The sequence below is a fragment of the Megalopta genalis genome, chromosome 15 (genome assembly GCF_051020955.1).
Source record: "Megalopta genalis isolate 19385.01 chromosome 15, iyMegGena1_principal, whole genome shotgun sequence".
Lineage (NCBI taxonomy): Eukaryota > Metazoa > Arthropoda > Insecta > Hymenoptera > Halictidae > Megalopta > Megalopta genalis.
In genome coordinates, this window is record NC_135027.1 from 3,180,714 (window position 1) to 3,205,937 (window position 25,224).

A 25,224-nucleotide genomic window follows, 5' to 3' on the forward strand; every position below is an offset into this window, starting at 1 on the left:
GCTACTCAATGTTTGCTACGAAGATTCCTCTACACGATGCAAGATTCTTCTCCCTTCGCCGGTTATCGGAAACAAAGAATTCACATGAAAATCCAGTCTAGTTGTGAACGCTTTCGCTGCGGATCAACGTCCAACGTAATGCCACGATCACGAACTATTCGGCACCTTGTACATGGGCGAAACAACGGTATCGAGGTCCGACCGTATTCGTTTCGGATCTCGTCGTCGCCCCGATGAAATCATAGTCCCCTTTACGATTCATTTCCGGTTTTATTCCACGACGTTCACGTGCCGCCCTTACGTGCCCCGTAAATCCAGTTCTTATTTGACTTCATAGTACTCGAACACGCTCGTTTTCTACGTATCGAATTTCGACGCCGCTGTAAAAGGCGAAACAGCCCACCGAAAAAAAGAAAAAACAGGACGCGTTATCACCCGCGGCTACTCGTTCGAACAGGATTTCTATCCGAATAGAGCCTAAGTTTCCGGGCTGCGCGAGATGCTAATCGAATGCAGATGGGATTTAAATCGGAGCTATTCCGATGTGCCAGCTATCGTCGGCCACTCGTCGAAATGGGATTCCTATCCGAAAAATTAGCTCACGCCGCGGCGTCCCTGCACTTAGCTCGGTTTCGGTTAGCTGACAGTCGAGAAGCGGAATCGGGCTAACCGAGCAGATGAGTCGGTCTTTGGGCTAATGACTCCTCAAGCGAATCCTGCACAATTCTTAATATCTGGAATGTCTCTAGACGCTATCGGAATTTTCTTCTTCGTCTGACTAAACTGGCTGGAAACTCTTGCATCGATCTTGGACTCCGTTTAGCTTTCGTCTTTTTAATTCTTATTTCCTTCGGTATACATCATCGCCAGAGTCAAGATGTCTATGTAAATGCATATTTGTATAGAAAACAGAAAGAGCAATAGGACCTGGTTAGAATCATGTTTTATGAGTAGAGAATATATTTTTTATTTTGCATTTTTTGCGTAATGCGTGTCTTCGTGGTGCACATATATATTTTGTGCTCGTGTCGTATATATTCTAATAATAACTCTCATATCGTGACTATACAGTGTGGATGACAGAAATAGTGTGCATATTATGAACACGCGTCAAGATATAATTATATGTATATAGTTTAGTTGTTTGTCAACTTCTTCCAGTTAAATTATAGATTTCGCTTTTATATTAACACTTAGCCAACCGAATGGGGAGATCTCACCGTTTTAAATTCAGTCGATTGATGACCGAATGGATGATTAATGAAAAATTAAAAATGATTGCTTCATTTTATTAAGATTTGCAAGAGGTGCGAATGCTGAAGAAGTAATTAATGTCATATATGTTTGCTTCGTAATTTTTGTTTAATTGAATGAAATATTTTAATTTTATAAAAATTTTTAAGGTATCTAGCGCGGTCGTGGAAGCGTTAACGTATGTATAGTTCGCGATATCACAGGCCTTTTGCCACGGTCAGGCCCAAATCAAAAGTCGGAAACTGTCGAACGATGTCACCGATCGCTTCTAGCAACGGAAGGTGAGCATCAAAAGGGCCGCTAACATCGAACTGTAATCACTGATCTCTGATCACCGATCACTGACCCACGCCACGCTTAGCAACCGTGCCAACTGACTAAACAGAAGCCTCTTCCATTCTAATCTTCCCATTACGGAAACTGCTGATTAAGCAAACAGGAAAACCATTCGGAGAATGGCGTTCTGCGCAAACATCCTCGACTCCAGAGTTCTCGCCCCGGGAACAAGGGTACCGATATATCCCAGCCACCCAGTGGTCCTCGGATCACCGAGGAACGAACGCGATCTCCGGCGAACTTTACAAGTTGTTAAGCCAGCATGACGCAGCCTCGCCATTTCTCACCGAGTCGCGGGCTGGACACGCCGATTCCAAGGTTCCAAGGGCCTGGTGGAGGAACGAGCTGCGAATGCCGCCATGAAAGTCCCGAAAAACAAGGGGACATGAGTTACGAGCACGTCCGTCGCCGGAAGAGATATAACTGTCGGAGCTAGCAGTTCGCCCTTGCTGTCCACAGTCCACACCCCCTCCCCCACCACCCGCCCCACACCGCCCGTCCATGCAGGGTGCTAACCCCTATTCTCGACGTAACAATTTAGAGGGAAAAAAAGGAATATAAATCGGTCGGCGATCCGGCGAGTTCTCATCAATCGCCGGGCTACGGGGACGTCTTGTTGAGCGTCGATTTTATGGCAGCTCGTTTTCAAGCGACCTCGACGTGTACTGGGAAATCGACCGATTTCTCATACAAAGTCGGAATAATGGGGCTGTTTTTCTGCTTCTTTGCTTCGCCCTTCAATTCGTGGCTTGATCCTTCAATGTTTGCGTATATTGCCGTATATTATTACCAAACGTATAGCCTAGTTATCACTTATTTCGCATAAAATAGAATAATATAACGTAGGATTCTAATATGGAATTTAACGTGACATGAAAAAGTATAAGAACGTGCAAATTTACATATATATATATATAATATAACATGCCACAAATTTAATTTATTATATTGGATTTTGTACGTTGGACATATGTGTAAATTTATGAAAAATTGTAAGCGAGAGGAAGGAGAGGAGTAATCGATTCTATTTTCGTTGCAGTCCCACGCGTTCGTTGTAGCACTTCGATTTTTCATCAATCAATTTTTAAGGTTCACCCTTCATTTGGACCGTCAATTAAAAAATACGTTCTTCTGGATCAATTTTATTCCAGCCTATATCTCGCTCTTCTCTGCGGCCGGTAAAATCCATCGGAGCGCTAAAGCTCGCAGGAAATTAGGAAAAGCGACTTAATGACGCGATACCAGGGCCGAAAAACAGCGAACGCGTTGCAACGATTAATAAGTTACAATAACCGGACGGGTTTATCGCGTCCCGCGCGGCTACCCTTCGCTCCGCCGATATTTTTAACGGATTTAGCGGTTATAAATTTGCTTTGGGTGCTGCCGATCCCATCGATTCCGCGTATATCATCGGGGATAATTGAACGGCGGACAGGTTACGACGCCGAATTATCCCGTGGAATGGACGGGTACATGGAAACCCGAGGATGTTTTGCCACCGTGGACAGGGGGAGCGAAAGATTTTCTCCAGTCGACCAGGCAATCAACTTACGCTGACACCGGTGTGTCTCGGCCGGAGGATGTCGTGGCGATTCGATTTCTTGATACAGAGCACTCTTATGTTTTACCGTCTTCACTCGGCGTGCTTTTTCTCTCTCCTGTTTTTCCGTTCTCGATTCAGTACAGTCCGAGATGCTTCCTCTTGAATCCGCAATTCCACTTGGCGATTTGTGGTAAAACAGATCGGATCAAAATTGGTTTCTCGAACCATTAAATCACTATTTTTCTATTTCGTGGCCTTGATTGCAGACTGGAAGACTGTATATACTATTATACTCTATTCTGTAGTATTCTTTGGTATATTCTTTTATACAGAGCAAAATACTAGATTAGTTATCCTTTACTGTACTTGAGCATTTTCCTTAGTGAAGATTAAAGAACTAGATGAATTATACTTCGATATTTTATATACACAGTAAATTCTCCCTAATCGTCTATTTTTATTTCCTAGCTGAGAGTCAATTAGGAAGAATAAAGATAAAAAAAACTACAGAATTAAACGAAATATTCTTCACTATAATTTAATACGTTCCTTAAAAAACATCGAAGTACTAGAAGAATTATTCTTGAATATATTTTACACATTTATTAATAAAGACTAAAGAACTAGATGAATAATTTTTGAATATTTTTCATATATTTTTTTTAATAAGAACTAATATATTTTTTAATAAAGACTAAAGAACTAGAATTTGTTTAATGAAGACTGAAGAACTAGAAGAATCATTACTTTGATTTCTGGAGTATGTTATTTTAAAAAATTATCTAAATGTACGCGGCAGAAAACGTTGTTAATAATTTATAAAGAATATGCGAGTAGCTTTTAATGTACTATCTGCCCGATGCATGTGACGAGAGCATAATAATAAAAATGAAAAAGCAGACGGGATGCGCGATACATATTTGCAGAATGGGCGAGACTGCCGCGCAGTCGACGGCACAGCAAACGTTGATGCAAGTCCTCAATTACAGAAGCATACATTTCATTCCGTCAATTGTTTCAATAATACTACTGACGCAACTGTCGCATCTCCACGCTTAAGGAGACAATATTCCACTGCAGTGATATGTGCAACCAGCATTATTCATTGATCTTCGACGACCATGCCGAAGACTGATAACTAGACTGCGGGTTTTATGCATTTATGGGAAATATCGAATGCGATGCGACAAAAGAATCTAAGGAATTTAAAAGCATCCTATTATTTTCGAATAATTAATATTTCTACGAAGCAGAAATTTGTGTCTATGCTGCTTTATCTATAAGTAATAATAATAGTAATAATAATAGTAATAATAATAGTAATAATAATAATTTATTATTATTATTATTATTATTACTAATAATATATAATAATTAAATATAATATAATAATTAATAACAATAATTATTATTAGAGGATCCATATTCTAAAGTCGGGCAGATCAAAGATCTATAGGATCAAAGGGATCTATAGGATCATACAACTCGCTATTGATAACGACGCTATTTCGAAAGCTAAAATAATCAACTTTGAGCAGGAAAAGAGACGAAAGATTCACCTTGTTCGATTCAACTGCAGAAAATCCGCAGTCTACTATAAACACTACCCCTCTCGTCGATCTAACCACAGTTTCAATCTGAGAAAAGTTCTAAAATTACAAGGGAATGAAGGTGGTGAAATCTGAAATACGAACGTTCCATAGATTTTTCCAGTGTCCAGCGTTGGAAAAGTATGATTTAAGGGACACGTCCGCCGAAGACGATCCCCGGGACACTAGTCCGGATTCCGCGTCCGAAGGAAAGGGAAAGAAAACGACCAAGAGAAGGAAGCGGTCGGGGAGGAAGATTGGTTTCCTGGCCAGCCGACGCGACGCGAGGAGGAAGGATGCGCTCGTCCAGGCCGGCGAATGAAAAATGAAATCGAGCGAGTGCGCGATGGGCGTGCCAGTTAATGCTTCTCGTGCATTAGGACGAATTATCTTGCATCGGTCGGGTCGCGGCAGCGGACGATATTGATGCATTTCTGCCCGCATCGCCTACTTTCCCGTAATCCGTCGCCGTGTCCTTGTTTTATCGCCGCGCGATCCGCCATCGTTTTTCTCTTTTCATCCTCGAGTTACACAGGACCGGCTGGCCGATTTGCATCGCAGCTCTACACTTCTCGCAATCGCGGGAACCGAATCGCATGCAAAACAACGAAAACACTCGAGCAACTCCGGCCCCAATTTTTCCCCTAAATCGCTACCCTGCCGCGGCCAGTCGGTCTCGAGCTCTCCGGCGCGACGAAAACAGTCACCGCGCGATGGCTTCTTATGTGCTTTCGTCGCCTGGCTGTTCGATACCATCGATAAAACTTTGAAATTTTTACATTGTTCACAGTCGCGAGATCTTGCGAAGTCGTCCGAACATCCTTGCTAACTTGTTTCGGAGCTGGCAGCTCTGCCGTTGGTCGCAAGGAAATTTGACTTCAGCATGTTTTGGAACATTGTGAGTGCAGATTGTGTTTTCGTCGGTGATTATCAGCTTGGAAAATTCTTTTCGTAGAAGAGCAGTCAAATAGGGCAGTGGAGCCGGTTACTGTGAGATGACCAGTTGCTGTGCCTTTGGTTTCTTTTTAGGCATAACTAACTTTATATTTATCGAATAAGACATATTCCAATTATTGTATTCCTTTATTCTGTTCATTTTTAAATAAAAAATGTCACACGTCTTATTTGATAAGGGTAAATTGAATTATGTCCGAAAACGAACGAAAGGCACAGCAATTGATCACCCCGCAATGACCAGATCCACTGCCTTAACCCTTGCGTGTACAACCAAAATGTTGACAGTATTTTAAGATTAGTTATTTAAAATATTTTATGTAAACTGATTGACCTGAAAGTGTACAGAAAATCGGGATCCAAAATGGTTTTGCGATATTTTGTCAAGAATTATCAGAAATTACTAAAGGAAAATAGATTGTAGTTGTACACGCAACGGTTAAAAAAGGAAAAGTCGAGAGCAAAAGAATTCTCTTATGGTTCTTGTAACTTTTAGCTGTCAAAAAGCGTAAAATTTCTGTAGATATTGACTTGGATCTAGTATATCTTCCGAATATACAGTCCCGTGTCATCGAATTAGGACCACACACGGCTATTCGGTTTTCTAACTTTAATCCTACGTTATAAATCGCGCATTCTCTTTGATCGCCTAAAACAAACTGAAATGGTATCATGCACAGCGTTCGGTTTATATTTTACTGTCACTTCTGAATCTGATACTGTAAAAGTGTAGAGTTACACTGGGATACGAACGATAGCGGACCCGAGCGCGTGTTTATATTGCATGCGGCGTCGATAGTGCGTGATAAGTGACGAAGGGTATATATGAATGTGTTACACGTATGAGGAATGTGTTTTCTCTGCGTGAAATCGAGCAGAGAGCAGCGGGATTAAGTAATAAGTCAGTCGTATCTGGATCATTGGAAATCGAAGTTGAAGTAGAGATTTGAGGTAACAAAATTGATATGGAAAAGCAAGCAGACGTATTAGTTGAAAAAGAGCCATACGCAACATATATTTTGCGTACTTTTTTTCTGCAACGTTAGTACCTAATTAAATATTTTATTAAAGTTCACTTATACACGTCGTAATTTCATAAAAAAAAGAATGAAAAAGTTAAAAATCTTTGGCGGCCCTAATTCGATGGCGCGAGACTGTATACCATAAAAATTAGTGCAATAGATTCGTTGGTTATTCCGAAAGTCTAGGATCAGCTTCACAAAGACGTATAAAAAATGTTAATACCGTCGGCTACTTTTGAGACGTTCAAATTTCTTAATAGGTGTAAATAAATTCTAAATTCGACGTTCCAAACAGATCTGTTGTCGTAAATCCTTTTGGCAGACGAGATCTCCGGGCTATAAGAATCGCGAGAAAAATCAGGCTGTCCCGAATAATCTCGAGGTTCGGTCGGAGGCCAGGAGGCTGCAAGAGCTCCAGGGCCCGGAAACTTGAACTTTCGCCTTTTTGAGCGTCACGGTATCGATCCACGGCTCCGATTGCATCCGCCATCTTCCCCGGACTGTCTTTTCACTTCTCCTGGATACCATCCAATTGTCGTTTCACCCAGCCGTTGTTATTCCCAATCGAAAGCTCCGCGCGTCGCCGAATCTGCGAGCTTTCTAACACCGTTCGAAAAAACCTGGCTAACCGGTCCGGGTCGAAGACGGCGATCTTCATGGTTCACGATCGATAACCCGCGCTCACGGGAACCGAACAGCCTTCGTGTCCGTTTTAAAGGTCGCAACGGATCAACGGAGAGAGAAGTTTCCGCTTCACGCTCGCGCTCAAGCGCGCGCGCGAGAGAGAAAGAGAGTGAGAGAAAAAGAGAGTCTTTGCGCCGAATACCAAACGGTCGGTGTCGAATCGGGAACAGATGGAGGAGCGTGACGACGAAACGATTTTCGATGGCTTCTCTGCCCGTGAACCAAATAAACCGATACGGCCGGCGAGCCGACCAGCCGTGGAAAAATCGTTGCCGCGGACACCGTCTGTGTCGACTCGGTCCGCGCCGCGATTTCAAGGATTAACCGCCGGCGATCTGAATGCCTCGAGACCGAGATCCGCGTCTCTAACCCTTTCAGGGTTAATCTGCGATACTGCTCGGATTAGGCGAGAATTCATCTCGGATTTGCGGGACGTGGGGGAACGGAATGATACATTTGCGGTGCTTCAAAGTAGATATCGTGGAAGATTGTAGTCATTTATGGTAATTATTCGTTTATTTACGGGAAAAACACTTTTGTAGAGAAAGAAGAAAAGTTTTCTTTGATTTAAAAGAAGTTAATAATGTTCGCGTTTAGATGATTCTGCTAAAGATCTCCTTTAGAAATCTGTCGCTGGAAATTTAAAGACACTAAAAAGCAAAGAAAAACTATATACAGGGAGCCCAAAAATGTCTCGCAATCCGAAAGTGGCGGGTTCCTCAAGTCATTTGAAGCAACTTTTTCCTTTACAAAACTTTTCTCCGAGGTACCATTAACGAGTTATTAACGAAAAGCAGTGACCAATGAGAGGCGAACTCAGCTGGCGCGAGGCGATCCAGCCAATGAGCGGGACTGGGCTTCGCGCGCTGGTTGGCTGGGCCGCCTCGCGTCAGCCGTACTCGATTCTTATTGATCACGGTTTTTCGTTAATAACTCCTTAACGGTGCCTCGGAGAAAATTTTTGTAAAGGAAGAAGTTGCTTCAAACGATCCGAGGAACCCGCCATTTTCGGATTGCGAGACATTTTTGGGACACCCTGTATATATCCAATGAGAACGCTAAAGATTCCTCGCTCTAGCAGCTAAACGCGTTCAAAAGCGCTATTTAATGTTTGATAACAGAGAAGCTGCTTCGCATTTCACGAATCGGCACGCGCCGCAAATGCGCAAAGATCCTCATTCTGGCGTATAACGCTAGAACAACGGAGCTTGATCTCCAACAAACGCTATCCCGCATTCCATGAATTTTCGAATGCGACGAATGCACGAAGATCCGCGCGGCCCGGCATGGACATTCGGGGCTGATCCAAGGCAAACAACGAAACCTTCCGACGTCGACGGTGCCAGCGGATTAATTAAAGATCGTGCGCGATCGAAATGGGCGGGGTTAATTACATTAGACCGGAAGCCCGTGTCAACGCCGTCCGTAAAAGTAAATCCGGAGAATACGTGTTCGATCGGTCGTCCCATTTCCTCGGAGCGTGTCCATCCGCCAAAATTTCGGGCAGCCGCCGCTCGCAACACGGAACGAATCTCGTCGCGATACAAAAACCCGCCGCCCCCGCAATGCCGTTTCCATCGGTTTGATCCCCGAGCGGGGCTGGCCGCGACCGAGGAGGCAAAAGTTTCCTCGTTTATCCTATCAAACCGCCGAACTCCCCGGAGAGACGAGGGGATCGGATTTCCTGGTTCTTCGCCGTCCATGCTCCTCGCAGTTTTATAGCGCGCGGGCGGCCGCTCATTCTCCCGCGGATTAACGAAACTAAGTGGCCGAGTATCTGGGTCAGCTTCCACACAAACCGGACAATCTAATCGGCCGACTTTCTTTCCGTCGTTGCCGTGATTGCGCCGGAACCCTTTCTCACCTTGGCCTTAAAACAACGTTCCACCTGTTCGACCGCGGAATCGCAAGCTTCGTGCAAGCCGCGAGCGGCGACGGTTCATTTGTCAAATATTTTAATGACAACCCGCCGGTTCTCGCATGACGCAGAAAACGCGAGGTTCGCGTTGTTCGCAAGGTATCCCGTCGGCACACGGGAACTATAGTTGCCGTGGATTCGATTAGGTGCTAGTTCCTTTTCCGCGATACAGTTCCTGGTTTCTGTGTATGTAGCCGAGCGAGCGCACTCTTCCTCCGTTAATTGAATATATAGTTGTCGAGGTCTGAAGTTTCAAAATTGTTGGCCGAGGATTCGGGATCGAATTAGCGTTTCACTCCTCGTTCCGTTGCAAATTATTTTTGCACGTGCAATTCGTCAGACGTACCCGTTAAGTACAATTTCAACGCGGATACAATCGTTGTAATTACAGTCGTTGGATATTTAATGAACGCAATTCTGAAAATGGTTCTGGATAATGCAACGGTCGCGAATAAATATAATAAATCTCGGTAGGTCAAATCTCATTGCGATCACCGGAATAAATTCGGTGAACGCCGTGAATAATTACGCGAACCCTTAAGTACTTTTGCGCCCTTAAAATAATACTAGTTCGATCTAGATATCGTCGTAAGCCGTTTAAAGATTCTATCAATCCACTCCCGTCTATCCGTTTCTAATCCTGGAAAGTAAAGCCGCCCTCTCTATTCGCTAGTCCGCTAAAATCGTTGGAATCCACTAAAAGAGTCGTTGCACTTTTGACGTCGCAATAGCAGAAACGCGACTGCGGAAAGAGAATTTCGCAGAGAGCGAATGGTAGAGCCACCTGCCAACGGGAATCTCAACCGAGCCGCTAAGGGGAATCTTTTCCGAGGATATCGAATTTTTGCAGCAATGCGATTCCCATAATGTTGCAGTCGGTGTAAGAAACATTCTGTCTCGACGATTTCGACTTAGTTCATCGAAAGATACGGGTCCTTTAGCTCCCGCCGGAAGTCGACGGCGACGACGAGGACGAAAGGAACGGTAACGTCACAGAGGGAAACAGAAGGCTATAAAAATTCCAAGGCGGACGGTAGCCGAGTAATTGCATTCATCTTTCACGATGTACACACGGGATTGCATTCGGAAAGCAAATTCCTACGTGCGGGACCCTATTCCCGGCGATAAAAGGAGTGGATCCGACGATTTGTTTCGGGCGACTCGCGTGCCGGACGTGCCTTCGTCACCTGGCCGTGCCGAAATTAGTTAATTAACGAGCGAGATCGACGACGACGCCGGTCCGGGGCCATCGTTCAACTCCGCCGGAATTTTCGGAAAAGTAAAAAAGGGATGCGCGAAGGAATTTAATTAAAGTCGGACATCGATGCTTCGCATTGGCTACAATTTATCGTCAGCGATTAAACCTGCGAAATGTCTCTTTTTAATTAGCTGGCTTGGGGAACTATGAATCTTTCTCGAATATCGCTTTCTCGTTTGCCGGATTCGAATTTTTCATCTGGCAGCGGACAAATAGTTCGGAGACTGACAAGGGTGGTTTCCCAGAGATGTCCAATTAGGCGTGGGATTGTACGCCTGTACGAAAATATATTTATTTTCTTGCTTGTAATTGGACTGCGGATTTTTACGCGAAATAAAAATGGCTCGCATTAATTGCAAGATGAAAAAAACTGCGTAGACATTTATTTCTTTCACTAATTGTGTTATCGAGTTCGAAACGATGCAACAGTATTTCGAAATTCTTTAAATGTTTTGCACTCGATCTACTCAGTTTTGTCATAAATGCGTAAAATCCGCAGGCTACGTTCAATATATTTTCATTTTACATTGTTATGCATATATTGCATATATGTATAATAATACAGTTACTTCATATACATGACAATGTGCATGTTAATGCATTTCTAATTTGCTAGCTGATGTAGAAATACCAAATTAATAGGATCAAACGCAATTCGAACTTCGCGAGGGATGGATAAAAAACATGTTCAACATTAGAATCGAGAACCAAGCTTCCCTTTTCTATTTCAATTACCTATACTACTCGCGCGACTGTTGAAAATCCCTCAAAGTAAATGGAATTACGAGGAAAATGGATACTTTCCCTGAGACTGAAGCAAAGTCCTATGTTTTGAGCATAAATTGTGAAATGGGCCATTCGGAGGTCGCCGGTTTCAAAAGAATAGCTGAAGGCTGCTATTTTTGCATCAAGAAACTCGGTAAATCATTTATCGCCCTATATAAGATACTAAAAAGTGCACTGTTCAAATAAACAGTTTTCTTATCCCATATTTTCCTAGCCGAAGCTTCCATGAACTCACAGTTGACAAGGAAAGTCTCTCAGGTTGCATAAATATTAACCAGTTAGCTGTTATAATCGCTATAAAAAGTGCGTCAGTTATTGTAATTATACCGTACACGTTTCATTTTCTTCATATTTTGTTTAAATACAACACTTCTAATATAAATATAACAAATATAAATAATAATAATAATATAAATATAATAATAATAATGTAAATATAATAATAATAATATAAATATATATAATACTAATAATATTAATATTAATATATCCTTCTTAACCAGTTGGCTGTTTCTAACGAGTACACCCATCAAGAAAAAATAGCAACATTTTGTTTCCCGATTGATGTACTCGTCAAACACAGCTTGCCGGTTAAATAAAGTATGATCTGGCTGCAGCTGCCGCAAGCAACAACTAATTGATGTTACACGTTCCCATACCTTATTATATCGGCTTGAATGTTTTACAATGTTCTATGTTCTCATGGAAATATAAAAATATTCCTATCCAGAGGAAGAGACCAAATCACCGGAACGAACAAAAACACTAACAGCGCAGCTCGATCACCGCAATATCGCTCCTTCTAACGCAAATACTTTCATCTTCCCATCCGATAAATCGGCTTTGGATGTGTTCTTCGAACACCTATTTACCTCGAATCTCGCAACCTCGCGAGCACCTTAAATTTTTCAGCGTGGAAACACAACGACGAAACTTCGATGTACATACACCACGGAGAGACAGCAAGCCTCTGAACATTCTAAGAGATTCTACCAACTTTTCCCTCTCCGGTGTACATATCGGTGAACACCTAAGCCGCGTACGCTGCACGGTGCACGTTGAAAATTGTTCAAAATCGCGTGTTTCTGATTGCAGTACGTTACCGGAGGGAACGCCGGCGGCCAGGCCAGCAGCGTGAGCTACAGCAGCGTGAGCCAAAGCAGCGACGGCGGTGCCGGAAGTGGGCTTCCAAGCGGCGGGATGTGACGATACACGGGGGCCCGGCCCGGGCCTCGTCGAGATCGAGCGATTCGTTTCCGGGACACGTGATTATAGGCCAGCTGCCAGGGCACCGTGCCGAGGGGCCTTCGGGACGCCTCGGGCCGGAACACGAAAGCTCCACGGCGTCCCGGGAGACGCGCGAGGAAGACGAGCACAGCCCACCGGAGCCCCGCCGCGAGCAAGAAGGGCCCGTCGCGGAAGGTTCGCGACGAACCCGTCCGTTTCCCGTCGCCGGGTTTACGGGACAACATGTGGACCACGATGAAACCACAGAGAAGCCTCCCCCTTGTATATAGCGTTTTGTACCACCGACGAATGAGCCAGCGAGCGAAGCCGAACTCGCTCGCCACCGTTTTTACGTTCCGGTACCTTCGGTATTCCGTAGCCTTAGCGAACCTACCGAATCGTTGATCGAACGTGTCCCGCGTGTCTTCGGGGATGCTGCGTGCCCCTTCTTCTAGTCGCGATTCTCACGGAGGAAGATCTCGCGCGATTTCATGCGTCCAATGATTTGTGCAAAATCGGTTTCCAAACTATCGGTTGTTCGGTAAAATGTTATGGTTTGTTCGTGGGGGGGGACATCTTATAATGGACAACAATTGTAACAGCATGTACGATAGCTTATGTAAAGTACGTGTTTTCATTTCAATTCAGGCATGATGTAGCGGAGTAATAGTAGTCTAGATAGAATCGTGGCCAGACAAAGTGGAACAACGGCGAGGTGTATGTACAGTGCCGGACAAAATGATAGGACGTTTGCCATTTTTGAATGTTTCGCATAATATAATAAAGTATGCGTACATTTTACATACCTTATGTATTAGATATGTTCTTAGAGATGTGCGCATAATAAACCTTGAGCTTGTGTCTCATGCGCGAAAAGAGTTAAAGAAAATAATGTAAAAATGTGCTGATTTTAATCGGGCAAAATGATAGGACATTGCTAAAAGGAAGCAATTGTTTTAAACAAATATTTTATTGAACGCTATATTAATATTTAGTGAGGTCACCTTTTTGTTGTACATCTAATAAACGTTTAGGAATTGATTTATACAATTTTTTGATACGTTTTCGTTTTAAGAGACTACAATTTTTAATAATACTGTCTTTCAATTCTTTGACATCTTTGCATTGCACACTTAAGGTTTACTATGTTCAGTTTAGAGGACATTTCCAATATATACGGTGTGTACAATGTACATATAGTTCACTATATTATGCGAAAGATTCAAAAATATCAAACGTCCTATCATTTTGTCCGGCACTGTAGTTGGCCAAGTCTCGAATAGCCTATGATCAGACAAGTAGAACGGATGGTACGTGTGGCCAGACAAGTGGAATAGGAACGGTCTGTGATCAGGCAAGTAGAGAAGGCGCGAGATGCGGTCAGAAAGTGGGATAGGAGCGGTAAATGGTGAGATAAGTAGCTTAAGCCCACATGGTCGGACAAGTCGAATAAATAAATGTAGTGAAACATGCGTGATAGGAACGCTGCATGACCAGACAAAGGAAATGCGATGAAATCATCGATGATAACGTCGCATAGACGAAAGTGTCCATTACAGGATGTTCCTCGCAATGAAATAAATAAAAACGAAATAGCTAAGGCGGATGAAAATGCGACAGTTACAATGCCCTACGAAATTAAGTGCTCTTTTGTTTCCGCGTAAATCCAAGGACGAAAAATAAAAGCGCATTCTACAAGGAGGGAACGCAGTGTACCGAAAACTCGATGCATCGCGAATAGTTTAGTGTCTGGGCTGGCACAGTTGCGAGCGAATTTATTCAGCCTTCGACGCTTCCCTCGAACTCGAAGCAAAAGAGTCAAGACTGGCAGCACTAAAGGTATCCTCATCGACTCGTCCGGCGAATGTCCAGGAACGAATCCATTCGCCGAGCCGTTCCTCGCTTATTCACGACTAGATTAATTGTAACGTGAAACAAGTAGCAAGGCCAATGTAACTTAATCGACGGACGACGCGAACGAAGTTACACTAACGGGACCCGTACACTTTACCGTCCATTTTATGCACCCTGTATATCATTCCCTGAAAGGCAAAAGCTGTGTATTTGTTACACGTTGCGTTGCAAAAACGTTCCAACGTAACTCGATTGATTTCATTCTGCTCCGAGGATAAAATCCTGGGGAATTTTTCAAACGATGAGCTACCAAATTGTCCCCTAAAATGGGAACAATATTTCTGGTATTGCAACACCTTCTTCGAAGTTGCGAAACTTTACTGTGGAATTTCATTAATTTGATCTTTTGTCGTAAGGATAAAATCCTAGGGACATTTTATAGAATTATGAAAATATTTATCGCGTCGATGAAATCATATTATCAAGATAAAATGTAATCTTGCTAAGCCGGTGAAACGCTGCGGAATTTTGCGGCAGGGTCGTAGGACGAACGGTAACGCGAACGGGGCCCGTTACTTATTAAAGTGCATCGTTTCAAACAGATCGATTTTAATTGTAATTATAATCGAAAGGAGATATATAGGAAGAACTCGAAACGTGATCGTCGCTATTAGTGTTTTGAGACCGACCTCTCGAATTGTGTTCCAACGACTGTCTCGCAAAAAAAAAAATCGGTTCCCGCGACTGTCGACGAATCGTTACAAGTTTGAGCGTCGCTGTTATCTCGATTATCGTAAACGGACAATCTCTACACGAAGAATGTATACTCGTCTACTTCTATAGCGGATATTTTTGCAGCAACGGTATTTTTGTTTTACGAGAATCACCCTAATCTAGACACCTTTCTCAGTGTACATAGACACCATCGCCGTGTAATTGTAAATACTAGCGAAGAACGAACACGAACGACGAGCATGCGCGAGAGTCTGCGACCGAACGTTCTATTTGATGTAACTGTTGCGCGATATAATTCTTCGATGATCAATAAATACAGTATTATCGAGCGATTACGCCACCCTGTCGTGCTATGAGTTTTGGCAATCGATCAAGATAAAACTGGGCCCTATTCGATTCGGTGAATATGGAACTTTCTGGCTGAGAACCACTGTTCGCGAAAAATTTATACGTTTACGAATAACTTTGTACCAAAACCTCCACGTCTCGCCTTTCTCATTTATCATTTGAGAGGGAAGGTAATATAAACATAACCAAGTACCGTTCAGACAAATATTCGAATTGTTTAGTTCACGTTCACTTACCTCTGGAAACACAGGATGGCTTGGACACTGTTGTGGATACCGTCATTTTTATCTTCCCTCTTAATGATCGCAGCTTCGGACAAGAATCTTCTTGGATCAGGAAGAATATAAATTGTTGACTCGCTCGAATCATGAAAATGAAGTGTACGCTATTTATTTCTGCAAGAATAACAGTTAAATAAACTTTGGTAAACGGAGGACACGAACGCTTGCAAAGTGAGGACACCATTTAAATTAAATGACGAGTGGTGCACCCTAGCGCGCGAATGGTTGACGTCTAAACAATGCTAGTCATAATAGATATTGTAAGCATCGTTAGAACTTGAGAGTCTAATAAAGAGAAGAAAAAAAAAGAGTCTAATTGTGACGGGACAAGCGAGAATATAATGTAGACGGTCCGAGAAGAAAACAATCTGTACCGCTCAAATGGAAGGAATGTAATAAAACACGGAGCGAATGTTCAGAATTTCGAACAGTGTTTTCACAGCATTTCCGGTTTAGAGGGCGCTTTGTACACACACGGGACATTCTGTCTAATTTAACCGCCTAAAACTACATGATTCGCATTCTTTAATTTTATCTGTGTCAAACTATATGGAGGAAGGACGATGGTAAGACGATTTTATTGTAAAACGCTGTTCATAGAATGTACTTTTAGCCTGAATACACACTACTCGTAATCCAGAAAATCGATGCTACGTTAAATAGAACATTTAAGAGAAACGTAATGCAGCGTGTCCGATCCGCGTTGTATTGTATATAACGTATTAATATTATTTAATGATTATATTAATTAATATTAATATATTATAAGGAAATCAAAGAAACTTTCCTGGCCTGTACATACCGTATGAATAATATCACAGAACAGACGTCGTGGTAATTTTAATTTATAAGAAGTAGATAGCACGCGAACGTAACAGTATCATAATTCATGTACAAGAGCCACATTCTCGAGACCACTTAAGTACCTTCAAAGAAAAAAAAATGTATCTATCAATATGCTGTCCTTTCTAATAAAAGGTAAATGGAAACCCCGTGTTCTTATCTACCAGGCACAATTTCCCCCAAATTACGTGAGTACAATTTAGTCGTAAAATGTGGATAAGGATAAAGTTGTTCAATATAACTAACTTTATTGATTTACATACTCTTGATACAACTCAACGTTGCTATGAATCTTTTCGTCATATTTATAGTAACTGCTTTGTCCCAGCAAACAGTTTTCATATCTATTATAGTATTTTATCACAGTAATATATCCAACATATATTACACCGTTTGTACTTTGTGTAATGCACAAAGAGTTTATACAAAATGCACATTTTTATTGTTACAAGTATGTCAGGCAGTTTTGAAGATGGATTAAATTATTCCAATATCCTTGTAGAGAACTTGTTTTGTCACTAGTTTTATGATCAATGGAACTATTTATGAAATTAGGTGAAAGATGATGCCCCTGACACATATGATTACACTGATTGAAAGTCATGACTAATTAATGATCTTTTGTGTCTTAAATAAATATTTTAATCAATTATTATATGTATATATACACATATGTATATGTATATACATACGGACCACAGTTACATTTATATCATACATTTCGTATAACAAGTGCACTGCCATTGACACGATTTAAAACAGGTTCCGAGTTTTTCTTTGGTGCGCATGAATCGACGTTATATACACAATACACAGTTGGCAGGAAATGCAAGAAAGTAAAGATTATTGGCGAGAATTTTACCATCTAATATATCGTTTGTACTCCTCGTTTATACTGAATCTTTTGATCGTTTCGTATCCTAAAATTATCGAGAAACTAAAACAGGCAGACTGTACGAGTCGCGCCGATAGTCCTTTCGTGAACATCTGGAATCTTTCTTCGACCCAAAGAACCTTGCATGCGCTTAACATACTGTCTAGTCTTTGCACTTGTAGTCTTGCTCTAACAATATCTAAAGGATTTGTAACAATCGTAGTAGTGAATCCTCCCAATGTTCCAGCTACTGCTTGAATGAATAAGTGAGAGACCCATTCAGGGAATAATCGGAAAAGTTCCTCTGTGGGAGAAATACATCGAGTTATTAACCCATGAGATCCTATATCTTGTTTCACAATGCCTTCTATATCTAATTACCTTGATAAGATATATAAAGTCCCCACCAAAGCGCACTGTTTGGAACATAAGCGCACAATGATGCAAGGTATCCCCGATAAAAACCTCTATATCCGTCGTTTCGATAAATCAACCTAACTATATCAGCTGAGATCTGAGCATGGGACTTCCCTGGTTCTAATGACAATCCTAATGGATTCATTCCCATCTGTAAATAATTGAAATAAACAAACAAGTGGAAGACATCCGTTCCTCTCTTTCTGCACTTACTTTGTCCATATGATAGTTGGCCCTTTTCGAGCTGTTGATCCCAAGAACCATCAAGTGTTGGCTCAGAATATCAAAGGGAACTACTATTGTTTGTCCTACCACGCTAGCAGCACCACCAGCAATGACTGCTTTAACTCTAGAGTCTATATGACCTATAATATCTTCTTGACCAAGTAAATGACGCACACCTTCGTAAGTCGATACATAAAAGACGCTGGATACAATTTGTATCGAACTAATCCAGAATCCTCTATAAAAACCAGCTGCGCCTTCAGCTTCGTAAATCTTTTTGTAAGCATCTATCATTCCTGTAGAAAATCAGTAATGAGAAATAGCACTTGAATATAATTGAAAGTATATTTTAGAAAACTTACCAGCGTACATATGATTGTGCCTTTGAACTTGTAAACGTGTTTTGATTACTGTTAAGGGATATAAGCAACAACGCACTGAGAACGACGAGAGCATGCTCAGTGGAAAGAACTTTGTCTTGTCCATCATATCCCATTCGATGGTACGAATGAACTGTGGTGCCTCTACCGCAGTCATTGCCTGGATATATATCAATACCTGTTCCAATAATGTTGCAATATTCAAACGCTAACGTTTCTGGGAGTCTATGTTCAACCTGATGCTGCATATCTCATCAATATTTTTCGTGGATTTAACACCCAAATCTTTTACGTAACTGATAAAAAAAAACGGAGACATGTACATGTGACTATGATAAGGCTCAAGAGACTTATTCAAGAAAACAATACGCACATACGTGACAAATTGACTGCGTAAACATGGGCAGATTAATAGACTGCATGTTACAATAATAGATCGAGTGCATTTTTGACACAAACACGGGTCGCCGTGTATATACATGTACATATACACGTGCCAGGTATATGTCATCCACTAAAACGACGAAGATGTTGAAGAAATTCAATTCGCAATTACAAATATCATTTGATGAAACATGGCCATTGATTGCAACATTGTTCGTACATCAAAATTCGTGGCACATCATGGGCCAATTTCAAGATCTACATACATAGCAATTTCGCGAAGGTCACTATTAGTCGAGGTGTCAATAAGATGCACTCGGTCGTCGACATCCGATAATCGGACGAGTAAACTGCGAACACTTACGGTGATGCAATACACTGACACAATCATGAATTTTTTCCAGCTCGTGCAAAGTGTCCATGGATGATTCCACGTTGTACTTGGGTCAGATTAATTTTTCTCGGACGATATTATGAATGTAACGTTGAGTGACCCAATCTCATATTGCACGGCGAATAATCAGTCTTCGTTTCATTCAACAACCGCGGGAAATCGTGCTACTATTATTACGAGAATCCCATGCCAGCAAAACAGCAGAAGCCACGAGAAAGGATGATCTGGATTTTTACGATAACCATACACGCGTATATATCAAGCAGAAAATGCAAACGGTAGCGGAACCTTTCGGTGAATGGACGAATTACGATTATGAACGACTAGGTTCGAGTCCGAGAGATATCGCCTGCGCGCGCGCGCGTGACATCTACTTTACCTGCGCCACTCTACTTTACCCAGTTATGTAAAAGTTGATCACATTCTTTAATCTAATTTCATTTAGTTGATTTCATTTGTTTATGAGATCACAGAGATTTCGGCTGTGAAAATAATGTTTTGGATTGATTAGTAAATTGATTAGTTGAATTAATTTTATCTGTGAAATTTAAGATAATATTTTATTTTATGCATCAGATTTTAAAAATGAAGATGTTTTAATTTATACAACAGATTATCGAAATAAAACTATCTTTCAGCATTAAATTATTGAAATAAAATTAATTTGATCTATGTATTTATCTATCAGCTGACTAAAATAAAAATACTTTATTTAGTAAAATCACAAACGACGTATCTTTTTATTAATTACATCTGGGGTCTAATGATAAATATAACGTAATATGAATGAGCTATATAGAATACTCGATTCTCATTGAGAAGTTTAAATTTCCTAAATATTGGTAACGATGATCGCGACACAGGGATGATAATATGACTTCTGAAGCTCCATTATTTGGTGACAAAATAATACATTAGGTGTTAAACCTACCTCTATACCTCGTCTGTGTTATCAGGCATATCTCCAGGTGGTAACTTATCAACTACTGGAAAAATGTCCAATGGTCATCGAAAACCACCTTTAGAGTGCGCAACCCCAGGACACAACCCCCAACGATCCATAAAACTACCCTTCCCTCGCTCTCCAACAAACATTCATTCAAAACTACATTGTCATAAGGCATCAGCATATCAGAATCTTATAAAATGATTACCAGCAATTCTACAAAACAGAATCCACCCCTAACAGTGCCAAACACCTTCTCGTTAGTCTCAGAATTAGATTGCAATTCATAAAATCGATAAAATTTACAGGTATAAATCCATTCTTGGAGACGAAATCCCACTCTTCCCATGAACAGTCGACTGCACGTGCAATACAGATCATACTTGAGCGTGAGGAACGCGATTCGCAAGATTATCAGAAAAGCTCGACGAGGAGTGGAGGTTTCGTAGATGTTCTGGAAGCAGGGGTAGCTTCGCAGGATGAGAGAAGGTCACCAATGATTTCGAGGCTCCGCCTACCAAGCAGGGGATGGTAGCAACCCCCTAGTTGCGGGTAGTCCGCGCAGACCCGCTTTCTATATCACGTTGTGGGCGTAGACGTACCGTAGACACAACCCCCTGATGCATATACCCTGTCTTTTCACCGTTCACCGAGATCAAATCACTCGTCTCAGTCCTATCTTTGATCTTGCCGGTGCAGCAACGTGACCTCGAAAACACGAGCGACGGCTCGTCCATTTCCGTCGGATTGTCGGTATTGTAATCGTGTGTCGGGTCTTGGTGACAACTATTCGAAAAGGAAAACGAAAACATCGCGGAAGCTGCGGGCGACGAGGATGAATCAGGATCAAGAGGTGCCCGCCGCAGCTACGGACTTGGCCAGACTGGTGAGTGAAAGACCAATCTTTAAAATCTCATGACAATTGATAGACTGAGTCACTAATAATCTCTATTTTAACGGAGCAATTTTATTTATACAATAACATAGACGACAATTTTATTGCAACTTTCTTTATTGTTTGCATTGTCTTGTTGGCATTCATCGAGGTGCTGGATTACGTTTGAGAGGACAAATGCGTCTTTGTAAATTGTTCCCAGAAATGGCAATTATTTGTGACTCGATTTAATGATTTCAACACTGTGACTTTTGGTAATAAGATTTTTGAAAATTGTACTAGGTCATGTATCGCTTTCTTTTACATAATAATCCTGAAATATATAAGCTATTAGATTAAATTAGTGCAAGTTACCTGTTGATTCACAATTGAAACAATTACCAGTAAGATGTGCATTAATTTAACGATGTTCAAGAATTCAGAGAAGCTAATTAAACCAATGTGAAACAATTGTACATCTATAACATTTAAAATTTACAAGTAACTATAAATTGTAACTGATATTAGTTCACGTTAAAGTGATCTCATAAATACATAATTGATGTCATGAAATTAGCAATGCATAATGCAACACTTAGAACGTTCATCATTGAACAAACTTCTGAAAAATCATATACTGTATAAAATAATGGTCGAAACCATCTAATTATTGTCGAATGCGCTTTCACACCCGCACCAATTTTGCCCACTAAATCGAGTCGCCACCGTTCCCGGCTAATTGAACCAAGAGTCACGACTGCTTCCGAGAACCACCCCCGTGAAAAATTGCCCGTACATAAGCCGTGTTCGATACCGCGTTTCCGGTCGCCGAGCAAGCCACTCAAGGACACAATGGAGTCATAAGCGTGGACAGTAGCGATCGGCGTGGTCGATCGCATATAATGCAGTGTTCTCGCGATGATCCTCGAGTGTCGAATTGCCGTGGCACGCGCCACCACGGTCCGATGGATGGTCCCACGGGTGCCACCCCTTTTGTGCCCTCTAAACACGTAATTGTCGCCACCATTCAACCCTCCTGGTCCCCTCAACGGGACCCGGAACACCACCGTTCGCAGCGATACACGGGATCCGTGGGTGGTCGACGGGGCACCCCATAGCAAACGGCGAAAAGGGGGGGGGCGACTGGTCTCGCGTCGCGGAAACACTTGATTTATGTTTGTTGATTCTAAAAATCACTCGATTCCCACACACCCGCCCCGTGCCCGGTACGGTGGTTAATTGACTGCCCCACGCTCGCGGGAACATATGCTGCCACTCGAGGTTCCCATGATTGCCGAACCCCTCGATTAAGGGCGCGTGTTACACCGTGAACATTTACCTGGACGGGTCCCCGACGATCCAACAACTGGTCCGACACGGAACTGTAACAGGAGAAGCCGTAGCAATCGTGCCATTTATTCTTGAAACGATTCGTTCCCGACTCGCATCGACACCTCAATAATACTTTGTAATTTCAAGCTCTCGAAACTAATGATAACTTCATGTATCATCTTAAAGCTTTTGGTACGTAATGTGTGGACGGGTCAGAAGCCAATCAGTCCAAGTCCATTCCTTTTTTAAATGAGTTACTCGGAGCACACACATATTTATTGTAAGATCTTTCGATAAATCGGTATAGTGAATTTCTTCGTAAATAAACAATATACATATATCAACGCTTATATCGACTCTACGGAAAGATTAAACAAAATTGTTCAGAGAAAGTTTTTTCTAAGAAAATATTAACGTTTTTCTTTTGTTTCTCTTCTGGTTAAATTCATCTGTACGTCATCCTACAATAAAAATTGTGTTTTGCTTTATGGCTAGTGTCGATATATTTTTTCAATTAATTTGCAAAATCCTTTTCATTTAAAAAATTTTCAAAATCCTTTCCCTTCATTTTAAGATTAACGAACTTGCGCTGACAATGTTGATCTATTAGAAATCCGAAAAACTGAACTTCTCTTCCCAATGAAATTAGGCGTCGGAAAACCCCAAGACTACGGCGTAGCCAATCAGTTCATAATGCTGTGACATGCTTCACACGTTCCTCGGCATGAAAATTCCCGTATTTTCACATTCTAGACAGCGTAAAACCTTTTACTCCTTCCCGTTCGCGTGACAAACGAGACTTTGCCACCTCCGTGGCGTTAAACCTAACAGATTCGTCAAAGACAAGTCCAGTCCATCGACGAGCAACGCGTTTTCGATGAAACACGATTGAACAACGTGGTAGCGTCGTCCCGCAGGGGTGAAGATGCTCGGCAACTTTTTTGGACAGCGGCGAGAGCAATTAGCAGATAGAGTCTGGTTCGGCAGCACGCTGTGATCATGAGCGTCGTCCTGTTACCTCGCATTGTTCGCGTTCCGACCTGACGAAACCGTCATTGTGTTCGCACCCTCTTGCCGGGCTGCGACGGAAAGAAAAAAAGAAAAGGGAAGGGAGAAGCTTTCTCGAAGTGGCAACGCCTTCTCCTCCTAATTGATAAAATTGGACGACGACGAAGATTGGATCGTTAATGAATAGCTCCGTCATCTCTTTCGTCATATTTTGGTCAAGCTTGACGCTTCTCCGGTCTACGCGAGTACGCGCGCGATCGGGAAATGGGCATCGTTTATGTATTCAGAGTCTCGGTAATCCGTTCTCGAGTGTATCGCAACGAAAAGTCGAGATCCGCCGACGGTTAGGGGAATCTGTTTGGAACGTGTTGTCTGCTCGATGACTTTATTATAAACCGAACCGAAGTGCGCAATTACGAGGGTGGCGTTCGAAGGGAATTGGGGTGACGACCCCTCGCAGCATCATCGGGAACGATGGGGCGGTTTCCCCTCCCCCGCACCCGGGACGGTTCATGGGTATCTCGTTTTTACTAGGTATGCACGAATGTTGCCCGTTTGTTTGCTCGTACGCGAAACGCGTGCCCCGTGTACACGGTCCGCTTTGCCGACGCGTCTTTTGCACGGGAACGATGGGAAAGGTCAGGGGAGAAACGGAGACAGAGAGAAGGAAGGGACCAGGAAAAGCGAGCCGGCACGCGACCATGTTTGCGCGTTTACCTTACGAGTCGTTGCCTCGGGTACGCACTCGATTAACTTCTGATCGCTGAAATTACGGCCCGCTGCGATCCAGGATCCGATTGAAATCGTCTCAGGCCTCCGCGAATTTTCGATACCAGATCATTTTTTACCAGATACATTAGCAAACCCGTGGAAGTCAACCGACTCGTGTTCAAGGGATGAAACTACCTAAATATTGCTCTGTTGTTATCATTTTTTCTATGAAGAATATTATTAATTTTTGTATACGTAGCGACTGGAGTTTTTATGGACGAGACTGCCACTTTCTACACTTTGAACCCTTAACCGGGTTAACCCTCAACTGACTCGTCTTTAAGGGATGAAACTACCTAAATATTGCTCTGTTGTTACCATTTTTTAATGAAGAATATTATTAATTTTTGTATACGCGGCGACTGGAGTTTTTATAGACGAGACTACCACTTTCTACACTTTAAACCCTTAACCGGGTTAACCCTCAACTGACTCGTCTTTAAGGGATGAAACTACCTAAATATTGCTCTGTTGTTACCATTTTTTAATGAAGAATATTATTAATTTTTGTATACGCGGCGACTGGAGTTTTTATGGACGTGACTACTACTTTCTACACTTTGAATCCTTAACCGGATCATGGTGGCCGCAGCCACCCTGTGCAACTTCCCTCGTGCAGTTATCATTAATGTACGGTCATATGATTATTTAAAAATTCACGTAATCCTCTATTAACTCATCAAGTTTGCAACGTTTCACCGAAACAATAAATGGCAATAACTGACAATCCGGTTGAGGATTAAAAGAACGAACGAAGATAAGTGATTTACGGGAAAGTTACGTTGAAGACGTGTGTCCATACGCCGGCAACGATGACTGAATTGGTTATATATGCGGCGTGACTCGGTTACTTTAATCGCGAGGTTCGGCAGGCGTTTTTCAGGTTCATTTAACGCTGTCGTTCTCCGGTGAACGACGTCTCATATCGGGTTGGCGGGATTAAAGATTGAACGTAATATCGGGGAATGTAATTAAAATTTATATCAG

At 42.1% G+C, this 25,224-nt stretch overlaps 3 protein-coding genes across 9 annotated transcripts in view; 2 read left to right on the forward strand and 1 right to left on the reverse strand.

The window, feature by feature from the left end:
* Nucleotides 1-16,778, forward strand: part of Dop1R2 (dopamine receptor 2) — a 133,586-nt gene extending 116,808 nt beyond the window's left edge. For all 5 annotated transcript variants that reach the window (XR_004492286.2, XM_033483995.2, XM_033484008.2 and 2 more), the window contains one exon: nucleotides 12,440-16,778. Coding sequence is in view for 4 of the 5 variants with exons in the window: in XM_033483995.2 (XP_033339886.1) it covers nucleotides 12,440-12,550 (111 nt within the window). In the remaining variant the exon portion in view is untranslated. The remainder of the gene's footprint in view (nucleotides 1-12,439) is intronic.
* An 82-nt stretch (nucleotides 16,779-16,860) lies between these two features.
* On the reverse strand, nucleotides 16,861-19,570 carry LOC117228326 (solute carrier family 25 member 44). 3 transcript variants are annotated; one of them, XM_076526549.1, is made up of 6 exons: nucleotides 19,277-19,570; nucleotides 18,902-19,170; nucleotides 18,511-18,824; nucleotides 18,137-18,444; nucleotides 17,888-18,074; nucleotides 16,861-17,810 (listed from the first exon to the last, which is right to left on the reverse strand). In XM_076526549.1, the coding sequence occupies exons 3-6, from the start codon at nucleotides 18,683-18,685 to the stop codon at nucleotides 17,491-17,493; spliced, it is 990 nt and encodes a 329-aa protein (XP_076382664.1). In that variant the 5' UTR covers nucleotides 18,686-18,824; nucleotides 18,902-19,170; nucleotides 19,277-19,570; the 3' UTR covers nucleotides 16,861-17,490. The 3 variants fall into 3 exon arrangements, with proteins under 3 accessions (XP_076382664.1, XP_033339926.2, XP_076382665.1); XM_033484035.2 differs by lacking the exon at nucleotides 18,902-19,170; XM_076526550.1 differs by lacking the exon at nucleotides 19,277-19,570 and having other exon boundaries at nucleotides 18,906-19,270.
* Nucleotides 19,571-20,954: 1,384 nt separating this feature from the next.
* Ets96B overlaps nucleotides 20,955-25,224 on the forward strand; it is a 28,493-nt gene continuing 24,223 nt past the window's right edge. Inside the window, exon 1 of the mRNA XM_076526557.1 lies at nucleotides 20,955-21,138. Coding sequence (XP_076382672.1) covers nucleotides 21,088-21,138 — 51 coding nt within the window. The 5' untranslated portion in view covers nucleotides 20,955-21,087. The remainder of the gene's footprint in view (nucleotides 21,139-25,224) is intronic.